We start from the raw sequence: 14,051 nt of genomic DNA on the forward strand, positions 1-14,051 counted from the left end.
ACCTGTCACTTTCTCAGAAAATTGGGAGTAGCTCTACATCAAGATCCAGCTATATACTCCTGGGCATATATCCAAAAAGATGCTCCACCATACCGCAAGGATACTCACTCAACTGCGTGCTTTATTTGTGATAGTCAGAAACTGGAAACAACCAGATAGTTCTCAACCGAAGAATGGATAATGAAAATGTGGTACATTTGCACAGTGTACCATTAGAAACTATGTAGCCATTAGAAACAATGACATCTTGAAATTTGCCCGCAAATGGATGGAACTAGAGAATATCGTTCTGGGTGAGGTGACCCAAACCCCAAACATGGTGTGTACTCACCTGTAACTGGATATTAGCCATAAAGTACAGGACAACCATGCTCCAATTCCCAGACCCAAACAAGCCAAGTAACAAGCTAAGATCCCAAGGGAGGATGCCTGCATCTCACTCAGAAGAGGAAATAAAATAGACATCTGAAGTAGATGGAGGCAGGAAACTGTGTGGGAGAAGGGGTGGGGAGGGTAACATGGTGGGGAAATTCAGGTGGGGGTAGAGGGGGTAGAAGACCATGAGAGGGAAAGGAAATCGAAAGCACGGGTTGGGGGCCGGGCAGGCATAACTGGGACAGGGGAGGTACCCGGGAGTCTATGGGGATGACCCTAGGTGAGATTTCTAGCAGCAGGGGATAGTAGCCACTTCCTGTAGCCAGGTGCTACTTCCAACAGAGGGAGGGGGACACCAAACCACCCACAAATTTTTCTTGCCTACAAGAAGTATAGAGATAAAGATGGAGCAGAGATTGGGAGAATGGCAAACCAATGACTGGCCCAATTTTGGACCCCCTCCCCATGAGAGAAAGCCATCCCCTGACACTATTAATGATACTAGCATAACTGTCTTCTGAGAAGCTTCATCCAGTGACTGATGGAAGCAGATGCAGAGAAACAAAGCCAAACAATAGGCTGAGCTCAGGGAGATTTGTTGAAGAATCGGACAAAGGATAGAGGAAGTCAGAGGAATCAAGGACACCACAAGAGGACCTACAGAGTAAACTAACCTGGGCCCATAGGGGCTAGCAGAGACTGAACCACCAACCAAAGCAGATGCATGGACCCAATCTAGACCCACTACACATACGTAGGGAATGTGTAGCTTGGTCAACATGTAGGTCCCCTAACAATGGGAATAGAAGCTATCTCTGACCCTGTTGCTCGCCTCTGGATCCCTTTCCCCTAGTTAGACTGCCCTATCTGGCCTCAGTGGGAGAAGATGAGCTTAGTCCTACTTCGACTTGAGGTGCCAGGGTGGGTTGGTACCATTTGGGGCCTCTCCTTCTCTGAGGGATAATAGAGGGAGAGGTTGTGAGGACTGAACTGGGAGAAGAGGAAGGCAGCTGGGATCAGGCTGTAAAGCGATTAAATAAGTAAGTAGGTAAGTAAATAAATACTAAGAAATTAAGTTAGCTGACTAGTCACCATTTACTGTGGCTGGCAAGTGATTGGTGTGGACATGTCAGGTGACTGCTTCCAGCAAGAGGCTTCTATTAAGCAGCACCCGCATCATCTGGCAACCCCACCTTGTATCTGCTTAGCCATTCTGTAGAACTGCCACCAGTCTTTCTCTTTGCCAGCAGGTACTTTGCATAGACACTACAATCTATTTCTTAAACTAGAAAACAATTGCCTTTACACTGCATTGTATGGATGGAAGGTATAATAACAGACCCGAGAATAAGAGAATAACTTTCATTATGCAAAGATAAAGAGGAACTGCGGCTGGTGACTAAAAATCAAAGACACTCTCTTTGAAATACTATGGGAGTACACACTGCCTGAGTGTGATCCTGTCTGGCTCCTCCAGATACGGCAGTGTAAGCTGCTCTTGAGGGCCCTTTCCCACACATCCTTCCCTCTTCTCGGCATGCTCTTTGACACATGGGTAAAGTGAAGTTCAATGGCAGCAAAGGGGAGTGAGGAAGGAGCAGGCCCCCCACCTACCAGAGCACCGCTGCTGACCAGGATCATGAAGACGATGAAGGTTTCAAACCAGTTGTGTTCCACTATCTTGTAGCATGTCTTCCTCAAGTTCCACCACAGTTTGCCTTTGCCTTCTTCTATGCTTATCTGACAACACTTGAACTTTCTCACACAGTCTGAAATACGTGAGAGTGGATGAAGGAAAGGCCACCAGTTAGTCCTCCTGCAACGCTGGGACGATGGGTCAAGCACCTCCCTCATTACCTCATAGTGCAGTGTAAAACAATTCATTTTAAAGATGGCTTCCGCTTACAGAAATCAACACCAGAAGCATAGTTTTTTTTTTAATGATTTGTTAAATGGCCATTTATTTTTATGTGTGATAACTATAGTATAGTATGTCATAAACCACACAAGCACACACAAAAACCACAAAGTAAAAGGCACAGCTTATCTTTCTGTTCTGCCCTTGTCCTATGGATAAATCCTAATACTCTACGTATATATGACATCTGTTTAAATTCTGATTACTCACCTCATAGCATAATATAACTTCTCCATCTAACCATAAGGTTTGTGAAAGACTTCATTAGGTTTCTCTCCATGACATTATGGGAAGGTACATAAATGTTCACTACTATGGAATAACTGAGTTGTTTTGTTCCTGCTCATTATCAGCACGATACAACAAGCACCTGTGTGTAACCTGTGAGGTACTAAGGAAAAGGCTTCTCAGTAAGTATGTACTGAAAAGCTGTTGTATTTGAAAACTATACTTGAAAAACCACAATAAGATTATAATAAGTGAAACAGCCTTGCCCTTGGGGAATGTACATTTTAGAGGGAGTGGTTTTTCAATGAGTTTTACAGTCCCAGAAAGCAACAATTATCATAAAGCAAAGTCTTATAAAAATCTTACTAATAAAGTTGAATTTTTGAATTTTATGTATTAAAATGGATTTGGGGCTGGCTCTTGGGAGCCTTATAAGAGTCCTATTAATAACTTGAAGTTGTAAGAAGCAATTAACAAATACAAACAAAAATTAATGACAGGAACGTCTGAGAATGATGCTCAACGCATTAACTCGAGGTTGTGAGCCAAGCCCGGGGGTTTCATATGAGTTTTATACTCATCACTCTTGCTAAAGCATATAGCTGATGCTCTTCTGATAGGACATAATTTTAGTTTTCATTGTTAAATCCTTTTGAGAGTACTCCGATGTTGGCAGCATCCCCTTATAAAAGCACATAGCATATTTCAGCCTTCTTATACTTTTCATCTTTGTTCAAACATTACAGAAATACTTGACCTTGATTGAGTCAGAAAACTATTACCCAAGGTCAGACCGAAATGTATTTTTATTAATTATTATGTTAGTGGCCACTCAGTGACAGGTTATTTCCTTACTCCTTTTAGTTGCTTGTCCTTTCCTTTTCATTTTAAAGACGTTAAAGACATTTTAAAGACAGTTACGTATCTGATAGCCAGAAGAGTCAAATAGGGTGGTTAGGGGTTTGTCAACACAAGTTCAGGTCATCTGGGGAGAGGAAACCACAACTGAGAAAATGCTTCAATCTGATGGGTGTGTATACAAATCCTTAGGGCATTTTCTTGATTAATGATTGATAAAAGCGGGCCCCAGCCCACTAGGATGGTGCTCTTTTAGCAGTGGTCATGTGTCATTTAAGAAAGCCAGGAGAACAAACTGGTAAGCTGCATTTCTCTATGGCCTCTGCTTCAGTCCTGGCCTCTAGGTTCTTGTCTTGACTTCCTGCCCCAACTTCTTTCATAGTGGGCTGTGACATAGAAATGTAAGCTCAATACACCTCTTCCTCCCCATTTTGCTTTTGGTCAGAATGTTTTATCACAGCAACAGAAAGCAAACAAACTAGCAGCATCTCTGAGAGGTGATCAGTTCATTCAAAAGCAAAAGAATCCAGTAGCATAAATTAAAGCTATAGTCAGAAAAAAAAAAAACTGTCTGTTTTGAGATTTAAAACAAAGGAAATAAATGAAAAATTTGTTAGATAGATAGGCATGGGTGATTAGAGACGGCTCAGTGGTAGACAGAGAGATAAAGATAAGTAACATGAAAGATGGAGAGACAGAGAAGGCTGCTCCAGAACCCCACTGTTTGCTTACCTTCTGTGAAACAGGCTTCTGGCTCGAGGGATTCTTCTGGCTCAGCCTCTGGCTGCTCTCCCTCTGCTGGAGCACCTATATCAACTGTACTGCCTTCAGATGAACTAGTTGCATTCAGTTTCTGAAAACCAATTCCACAGAAAAGCTTTTAAACACTTTCTCTAATGCAAACATAAAGATTCCTAAGGAGTACCCCCCGGTCTTCCATACGCATTCTCTTGATCTGTAATTTAAGAATAACTTAAATATAATGCCAATCTGCTTTGGGAGAGGTGGGGGTCACAAGATTAGAAACAGCATGGTGGAATCTCTCTTTTAATTTTTATTTAAACAGTGTTTACAGCTTAAATAGCTTTTGTTCAAGTCCATCTATAGGGCTTCTGAACCAGAATTCTACAGAAACCTTATGCAAGCTGCCAGCCATATGGTCACTGGGATCTTGCTTTGGTAAAATTATTTGGAAGTGGTATAGCTTGTTTTCTAAAATTGTGACCCAACCAACAAAAGCTGCACAAGTGTATTTTCATGTCAAATGTAGAAAAGGTTTGGTCAAATGCACATAAACAGCAACAATCTAAATTTATCCACTTTTCATTGACATGAAAACATAGACTACTGGTTGTTATTAAAGACATTCTATAACTTTCTATTTTGGAAAAGAGCAGCACATTGTTAGCTAGACAGCAAGAGCAGGTATCTGGCATTCTCTTTGGCCAATGCACTCCTGGGTTTCATTGTGCATTTGGAAACTACCTGTCACTTGGCACTCTTGCCTGTCCTCTTAGAAACTGCAGAAATGGATCATTGTCTGTTGTTTTGTTTCCTTTGGGTTAAATGAAAATCATCCAAAAGAAACTATAGTAGCAAAAAGTCGTCTCAAATGTTGACATGCATATACTTTATTCAGGTCAGTCTATCCTTGGGACCAGCATAAAGGTTGAAGTCCCAGTCTTAAACCTCATCTTAAAATGTCACAGGCATGGTGTGGGGCCAGGAGTGAGTGCCACATGGAACCAGAGTAGTTTAGGCCACAGCATTCTCGAACCTGTTACAATGTTATTACTATTAGTGCATAACATTAGGAGATGGCTGAGCTGAAAGAGCTCCTTTACCAAGAGGATGAAGGAAGCACATGATAAAATAAACACTGACATATGAAACACTGGAATCAAATGGATGCTAGAATTTGTATTGGAAAGATAATACTCATAATTTGGATAAGAATTATATGGATTTTCCCTAAGATGATTCCTTTACATTATGAAAATAACTTTATTTTTATGAGGTATTGATTTAGCATGTTTTGAGTTCTTATGAAGAAAATATTATGTATATATGTATGAAATTGAAATGTCTCAACTATCTTAACAATGCCAATAATACATGCAAAAATATGATATACTTCTGCTTTCTATGAATTAGGTTTGGAATTACTTTAAACTTATCTAAAAAATGGTTGAACACTATAAGTTGATTTCTTCTTACTGAAAATGTTGTAACATTGGGAAATAAATAATATGTTTGCCATTAAAACTTGAAAATATTTTGTTCTTTGATGAAACACCAAAATAAATTTTATTACAATTATTCCAAGTTTTTAGTATTTTTCTAATTTTATATCCTTTCTTTTAGGTCTTACTCTTTCTTACGTAAGTATATTTGGGTCTGTAATTGACTCCTAAGACATTCTCTTAACACTTGTAGAGATTTATCTAGTATCAAGTTGCTGTACCTCAGAGGCATGCAACACAGGTTTTGTCATTTATAGGATTTTGAAACACAGTATAGGTAACCAGACTCTGAACTTCAGTCACATCTGATTTCACTATACACAGCAAAAATGGAAAAAGTTCCTTTTAATAATGAGAAAAACACTGGCAATGCAGAATGGAGCTCCCAATGTAAAAATGTGAGTCCCTCGTCACGTCCACATGCTTAGTCTGGCACTTGTCAATGTCTGTATCAGTACATACATTAGTGTGACGGTCCATTTGATTGCCAACTTGACAGGCTCTACACACACATAAAAGGGACACCTCTGAACTTATCTGTGAATGGATCCCTAGACCAAATTTACTGAGGGGGAAAACCATCCCCAAATGTAACAGCAGCATCCCATGAGCTGGAATCTTAACTAAATACAAGGGGAAGGTGAGCTGAGAGCCAGCAGTCATTGTTCTCTGCTTTTTAGCTGTGGATGCCATGGAACCAGTTTTATCACATACTCTTGCCACTGTACCTTCCTTTTTATGATGGTCTGTATCCTCAAACTGTGAGCCAAGATACATCCACACTTCCTTAAGTTGCTTTTTTGAGTATTTTGTCACACCAAAAGGAAAATTAACTAATGCAATCAGTAGCAAGTATGTAATTGATGCTCAGTAAATATTACTTAGGAATGAATGGATGGGTGGGTATATAAATGAAGGGCTTTATAACAGAATGAAGTTTGGGTACTTTATGATTAGGAACAGCCACCACATAAAATATAACAGGAAATCTTGGTTCAAAATCGTCAAAAGTTTTCATAGGATCCCTGCAACACCAGCTCTCATTCTTCCGGCCACACATCTGGGTTGTCAGTACTTTAAAAGATGTCATGAAGACTTATGTCACCAGTACCCATTCAATTTTTCACTATTCTGCCACCATTGTCTTTGTTCCCTTTCATGAATCCCTTCAGTTCCTGATTTCTTCCATTTCACCATTTCCCTGACTTGTGGACTTATCATAACTCTCCATGATTTATCATTCATTTCAACCTTTCATGAAGCATAGGCTAAAGTATTTCAAAAAGGGAAACTGAAATCTTGGCACATACTTGTAGGATATTTGGGAGCACAGATAGCACCCCAAGCCCTATGGATGAGGCAACAACAAGTACAGTTCAGCCCTCAGAGCTCACTCTGAAGTCCCGATTTGCTTTTCATTGAATGAACAAATTGTGAAGTTAACCACGTGCTTTCAATCATTTCTTGAAACTAAAAAAATATTAGAGAAAGTGAATTTGCTCTATTCAGAGTTCGTCATGTCCCAGTGTAAAAGAGAATTCTCTTGATGTGCTTTTTATTCTTTTGAAAAATATTTATAGGTTTTATCAATGATTAGCCAAAGCACTTCTCTGTTTTCTCTTCTTCAAATCATAGTGTAACAGAACACATTCAACTCCTTTTTATGAGGCACCTTAGTACCAATAAAGAAGCAACGGCAGAATTTTTCAATGAACTTCAACCTTCAGGCTGTTAATTTTACACAAAGTGAAATTTAAATTTAATTTTTGCATTTCTAGAATATGTACACCAGTAGATTTGGGGGGTAGAGAAAAAGACTGCACCTTTGTCCTTAGCATTTCCCTTCCACCTATTACCAATGCTTGCCCTAAAGGTGTGTTTCTTGTGTCAATGAATGAATGACCTTGTGGCCTATTTATGAACTTCAGCCTGTAAGTACTTCTACTTCTTCCATATTCAAAGGGGTATAGTTAATTGCAGAGTATAATGACTCCTGTGGGATTCAGGGGTGTTAAAATAATGATCGACAATCCTTGAAACTGGGAGTGCTGTCTGAAAATCAGGCTGCCACGAATTTATACTTAAGAGGATTTTGTAAGGTCAGCTATAAAGAAATTCACTACCAAGTCAGTTTTTATGTTGTTGTTTTAAACTTATTTTCCTTCTTTCTACTGTTCCAGAGCGAATGGAACCCCATAAGGAGGAGGTGCACTCTCAACTTCCCCAAAGTCGAATAGCTTGGTATCTTCCATGCTTGTTGACTTACACACGCAGTCTTAACTGACTACAGCAAAGACCAGGATGCTCACTGAAGCATCACACCACTGTCTAGTGGGCTTACTCACTTTTTCAGTGTCAGAGTTAATGAGTGGCTATGCCCTCCACTTTCTCTACTGTCTTTTATAATGTTCTGGGAAATTTCTCTGATGACTCATGAGTAAACTCAACTTTAATTAATTTGAAACATTTAGTAGACTGGATATATGATTCAGCATTGTAGGTTAAAGATAGTGTTTATGACACTGCCGACTTCTATGAATCATAACTAAGAACCCTAATGTCAACTCAAGTCACATTCACAATTTCTGTATGTGTTTGTGTAGTAGGAGGAAAACATACATTGGAAGAGCTCATGCATTAAAAACTCTCCATAAATCATACTCAGGATGTACAGCAAAAAAATGATGATTAATAAAACCTTTCTTCATAGCAATTCAATGATTTTTGCTGTATAAGAGTTCACTGTCACCATTTTAATAAAATATGTGGTTTTAAAATGCACTAAAAATCCCCCCAAATGAAATTAATTAAGAAGATAAAAATCATCTGCTGCTGATGAATTCATTAACCTGACCACATGCAAAATTGCCACTTAGAGCTATCAGGTGTCTATTATCCTAAGCCACTGTTGAAACTTGGGTTCTTTAATAAGTTTTCCTTATAGGCCGTCTGGTAGTATCCCATCTGAGCATCACACACTGCAAAGTGCTCCAAAGCAAGGACGCAAATTATGAATGGGCTGCACACAGACACAGTTTTGTGAGTTCTATACTTCCTTTTGGAAATACTGAATATTTAAATTTCCTTATTACTACCATGCCTAACTTATAAAGTGATGAATGGGGTAGGATGATACTAGTAGGGGAACATTTGCCTAGTTACACATGAACAAAATATGGGTGCACTACAAAGTCAAGGTAATAAAAAGGTTAGATAAGAGTAGCCATTGAGGGCCGCTACATACACCAGCAGCAATCATACTCAGAAATTTGAAACATGTTTGGGTAAAAAAACATACCTTATGGACTCTTCATATCAATGACGTTATTGTTCAGTAGTTACTCAAAATTGTATGGGCTGAGCAGGAAAAATCCATGCTTCACTTAGTGATCTAATAAATATCAAAATGCACTACTTCATGTTTTGGGGGATGTGCATGTGTGTTTTATGTACATGGTCATGTGGATCCATGCATATGTACATGTTAGTGCATGTGTATGTGTGTGCGTGTAAAGATCAGGGGTCGATATTGTATGTTTGCCCACTGCTCTTTGTCTTACTTTTGAGTCAGGGTCTCTTGCCTGGAACCAAGAGCTCAGAAATTCGGAGAGGCTGACGAGGGAGAGAGCAGCAAATGTCCTCTTGTCTCTGTCTCACCCCAGTGTTGGGGTAACAGACACTACTGCTGTACCTGGCTGTCGCACACACTCTGGAGATCCAAAACCACATTCTTCCGCTTTCACAGCAGGCATTTTACCTGCTGAGCTATTTCTCCTGTCTCTACTATTTCAGGTTTTAATTTTAAAGATTATATTTTAACTTTCATTGTCTACAACAACAATAAATTATTATTTGTTTTGTCAAACTCATAGCTTGTCAGAAAATAAATAATGTTAAACATGATTAAGTCCCGAGTGGAGAAAAGTTTAAGAAACTATATTTCACATTCAGCTTCTCAGGTAAACATTTGTTTGTTATCATGAAGCTAAGCTATTTAAAATGTAATTAGTGTTTTTCAAATATTGATAATAAAATATGTTCTAACTTAACTTATTATTAATAATAAAACACTAAGATTTCAAAAAGAAATTGTTTCAAATGCAGATTAAATCAAGTATTCCAGGTTGTACTGGTTTGGTCTCAAAAAATGGCAAACATTTATTCCTGGATCCTTATGCTAGCATATACTGAAAGTAATTTTACGGGGAAAATATTATCAAGGCAACATCAGAAGGTGGAGTCTGGTTTGGTGATGGGGTTACAGCTCTGGAGCACATTGACATTCAAAAGAAAGTGTTGGTGGTAACTTTTCGATCAGGAAGATGACAAAACAAAAACACCATCTTCGTTATGGTGATTTACCCAGGAAGCCATTTTATTATTTATAATGGCTATCTTACTGCAAACTTTAAGCCATAGATAACAGACTTAAATATCTTCCTTGGAATTAAAAAAAAAAAAAAAAAAACAAGTTGATTTACATTGTGATGGCCTACCATCAGCAGATTACCAATGTGTCTGGTCCAATTTGGTCTGATATTGCAGCTATGTAAAATTGTTTGGTTTTGTTTTATCACTACCCCCACTGAAAAATCTTTCCCATTTTATGACAAAAATCATGAGTTATTACCAAGTGATGCCATCCCTACCAATGTTCACTCAGCTCTGACCTATATAGACTTTGGGCTCCTTCATGCTTTCCATGATGGAATTTAGTATGTTCTTTTAGGGACTAAGCTACATTTCCAAAAGTGAGTATAAAAGACTTTTCAAAAATAAATAGAAAGTGATAAGAATCTGTTGTTGCTTGATGTTTCTTCTAATATATTTACTCTTGATATGCTACCTCAATACTTCAAAAGGTTCTGTACCTGACTGCCTTTTCTCCCAAGTGCCTTGGAACTGGAAAGTGGTCTATTCAGAGACTAAAGGACCTAACTTTGCCTTTTAGGAAATAAGAAATGAAGAAGCAAACCATTACCCTAAAGAAAATGAAGAATTACTGTAGTATAAGGGAGCTGACTGTGTCTTAGATATTTTATACACTATTCTTCTGATATGCAAGTTCTCACCTTTCGTGAATCAGGGTTACTAGTAATGAAATTTTCTTCCAACATATTAAGGAATGTTTTAATAGTATTACAGTATTTCTTCCTTTCAAAAAAGCTCAACATGCTTTTATTATGGGTTACTTTACAGTTTTAATGTCACTAATTCTAAGGGATAAAGTATTTTAGTAACATTTCTACAAAAGTGATAAAGCTGGAAGAAGCAATTTGGTTTAAATATGTGTGCTCAGAATTGTGAATTCAGTATTAGTGAAGATAAAAGGAGCTCACAGAATAGTTACACACAATGTGGGGGTTCTCTCATTAAAAAAACAGCAAAGAGAGAAGTGCTCACTGTGATTTTCCTATGGAGGTGTTTAGGAGCAGGATGTATGTAAGCACTAGGTCATGGGAAAAGTTTGATAGGTGGTGTGGAGAAGGGAGGACTACCAAGGAAGTCACTATGGGTAAAGGAGGTGAGGACAACGGAGTCCAGCTCTATCTTCTGAATGAGCAAACCATGTAAAGATAGGCAGAAGTTTATCTCTCCTTTTCCTTTTTATTTTTGGTGTACGAGCACACTTGTGTCCTTTTCTCTTATTCTAGGAATTTTAAGAGTAAATATAAACAGAATCTCCAAGAGAATCATTCTAAATGCAAAGGCTTTTGGTCAATTGCTAAATTAAACATTGCCCTTTTCCCTAAAATGAAGTGTATGAAAATTATACCCTTGCTGCTGGCAGCAAAATGCAAACACTCCATTCATTTACATTATTATCACATTCGAAAGTCGGTTGGGAAGTTTGCATGTGGGTGAGGGATTGCTTTAATTTGCATATTACCCTCCAGACACTGAGCAAAATATTACCAACAAAGCACACTTACTTGGGATGTATTTTAAAAGTGGCAGAAGAAAACAAAACAAAAACAAAAGAGGCAGAGGACAGAAGACTTTCTTCAGTGTTTTTTAAAGAGCACCTACAATCCTCTTCTGGGTCATTAGCATGTTCCAAACTTGCGGCAGTAAGTGGAAGTTATAAAATCTGCAAAGGCATGCACTTTTACTTGTAAATGAGTATACACTTTCTACCAAAGTCGATATAAATGAACTAGCAACTAAATTTATTTCCCTTAAAACGAAAGAAAAAAGTTGGGGTTGTCAGCCTCGCCTGACCATGCTTTATACGACCCAACCTGAGAGCAGCTGTGCATGTTCTTACTGTACTGCCAATGGATGGGCAAGGGACGTAGCTGAGTAACATGCAGGCCAGTCAAGTCATTTAGACACTGATCATATTTATATATGCGCAACTTGCTTGGGTAACCTGGGTAAAAGTGGTGGCTTGAGCCTCTGGCTGCTTAAAAAACACCAGAGCGGCATTCTTGACGGCACCAGCTTGGTCTCACCCCTGTGAGAAGTAAGAACGGTAAGTAGTTGAAGGTCACTGTATTACACTACAAAATTTCTCTTTGAAAGATTATCGATCTAGCACGGATTCAACATTATTCAAAAAGTTAAGAAGAGAAACATTCAAAGATCATAACAGAAATTGCACTAAATACCGTCAAAATAGCAGAAGAGTTAAAGCCTACAGAATTAGGGCATGGATTTTAAATGATATATTCAAGGCAATCCAGAAAGCTGATAAAGAGCCAAGTGAATTTGGAGAAAACACAAAAGGGCACTTAATTAAAACAACTCCCCAACCAACCGCTGAATCCATCCAGTTATCGACCCTTCAAAAAGGAATTGATTTAGACATTGCAAAATAGACTGTGCCTCAGTTTCCCCTTTATCTCAAGGGTTAGTAACAAGGCACAACCTAAGCATTCACTGGTATTCATCATGATTAATCATCTCATAAATCAAAGAATGTGTTATGAAGACACTGAGTTAGTCAGATCAGAATCTGCATTCAGTAACACAGGGGGGGCTTTCTGTGTGTCAGCAGGGTGATGTGCTCAATTGGGTTAGTCAACAGGGTTTAGTACTATTCCCCATCACAAACTTCTCTTTCTTAAAAAAAAAATACTACAACGCACAGATCCCAATAAGATAATTCTGATGGGCATCTTAGGCTTCATGTGGGCCCCTAGTTAGGGAAGTTGGGGATGTCTCTGACACAGACTAGGTTGCCTGCTTTTTGATCACTTCCCCTGTTGGGACTTCCCTACAAGGCCACAAGAGAAGAAGACAAACTCAGTCCTCATGTGAATAGGTGAGCTGGGGTGTCTGGGTAAGTGGGCTCCTCTATTCTGAGAAAGAGGGGAGGGGGATACAAGAGGGAGTGGGGCTGGAAGAAAGGAGAGAGGGGCCTCCAACCAAGATGTAAACTGAATTAATTAATAAAAAGTAATTAATTAGTTAAGCTACCAAAAAAATCAGCTTTAGGAAACACGAAACTAAATCAAGCCAAGATCCAAGTTAACTTCAGCACATATTAATAATTCTGGGCAAACTAACTACTGTTCTTTATGAAGTATTTCATTACATTCAACAATATAACAAGATGAGAGTAATAACCATTTTCCATTAGTTATCTTTTAGTACATACTAAAACCATTGTTGTGGTGAGTTACAAGGAAGAAAGTATGTACACTGAGGTATTATCTATGCTTATTTTGAAAATGCTTAGGAAAAAAAATAATGCTAATATTATGAGTTTGGCAAGTGTCTATTTGAAAAATTAAACCACAAAAACATTTGCTGAGCCAGAATTATCTAACATTGTCAATCATCTTTACTCTATGAACGTTACAGTAGATATTTTCTATTTTTTTGCAGGGAAACGACATACAATAGAAAATAGCTAATAGTGTTAATGCCACATGAATATATACCAAAGTACCCCTTTTATTTTAAAATTCCTACCTCTTTGCTTTCCTCCATATCTGACTCGCTGCTGAACTCTTCTGTATTTAAGTTTTCAAAGTCAGACTCTCCAACAGCAATGGGCACAGTCACAGTGAGGCTGGGGTTGTTTATGAATGACATATAGTCACTCTCATCTACCACATACTTCTCCACACTGCTGCCTATGCCACTGGTTGTCCCGTTTCCATCTTTGAGGTAATTGAGGTCTTTGCCAATTTCCACGGTCGTGTGGTTGGAGATACAACTGTCTTTCTTGTTATTCAGATCCTCAAGGGGTTTGATTTCATCTAAAGCTTTCTGCTTTCCAACAAAAGCTTTCTGAATGAACTCGCGTATCTTCCTTTTAACAAAATCAATTCCCTTCTGCATCCTTCCCACGGCTATCTGGAGGTTGTTCATTTCGTTATCATCATCTGTGGCGGCAAGGTTGTCAGAGCTGAAAGAACTGAGGAGCAAGGCCAAGAAGAGGTTCAGAACCTAAAAGAGAGTCGAGGAAGAGAGATCAG

At 38.6% G+C, this 14,051-nt stretch overlaps 1 protein-coding gene across 2 annotated transcripts in view; it reads right to left on the bottom strand.

Moving 5' to 3' along the window:
• LOC129671295 (sodium channel protein type 2 subunit alpha-like) overlaps nucleotides 1–14,051 on the bottom strand; it is a 130,206-nt gene that overhangs the window by 26,393 nt on the left and 89,762 nt on the right. For both annotated transcript variants that reach the window (XM_055600093.1, XM_055600094.1), the window contains exons 17-19: nucleotides 13,543–14,022; nucleotides 4,112–4,232; nucleotides 1,990–2,144 (exon numbers count right to left, since the gene is read on the bottom strand). In XM_055600093.1, the coding sequence (XP_055456068.1) occupies nucleotides 1,990–2,144; nucleotides 4,112–4,232; nucleotides 13,543–14,022 (756 nt within the window). The remainder of the gene's footprint in view (nucleotides 1–1,989; nucleotides 2,145–4,111; nucleotides 4,233–13,542; nucleotides 14,023–14,051) is intronic.

This window comes from Psammomys obesus, unplaced genomic scaffold, assembly GCF_907164565.1.
Source record: "Psammomys obesus unplaced genomic scaffold, mPsaObe1.curated_primary_1811, whole genome shotgun sequence".
Classification (NCBI taxonomy): domain Eukaryota; kingdom Metazoa; phylum Chordata; class Mammalia; order Rodentia; family Muridae; genus Psammomys; species Psammomys obesus.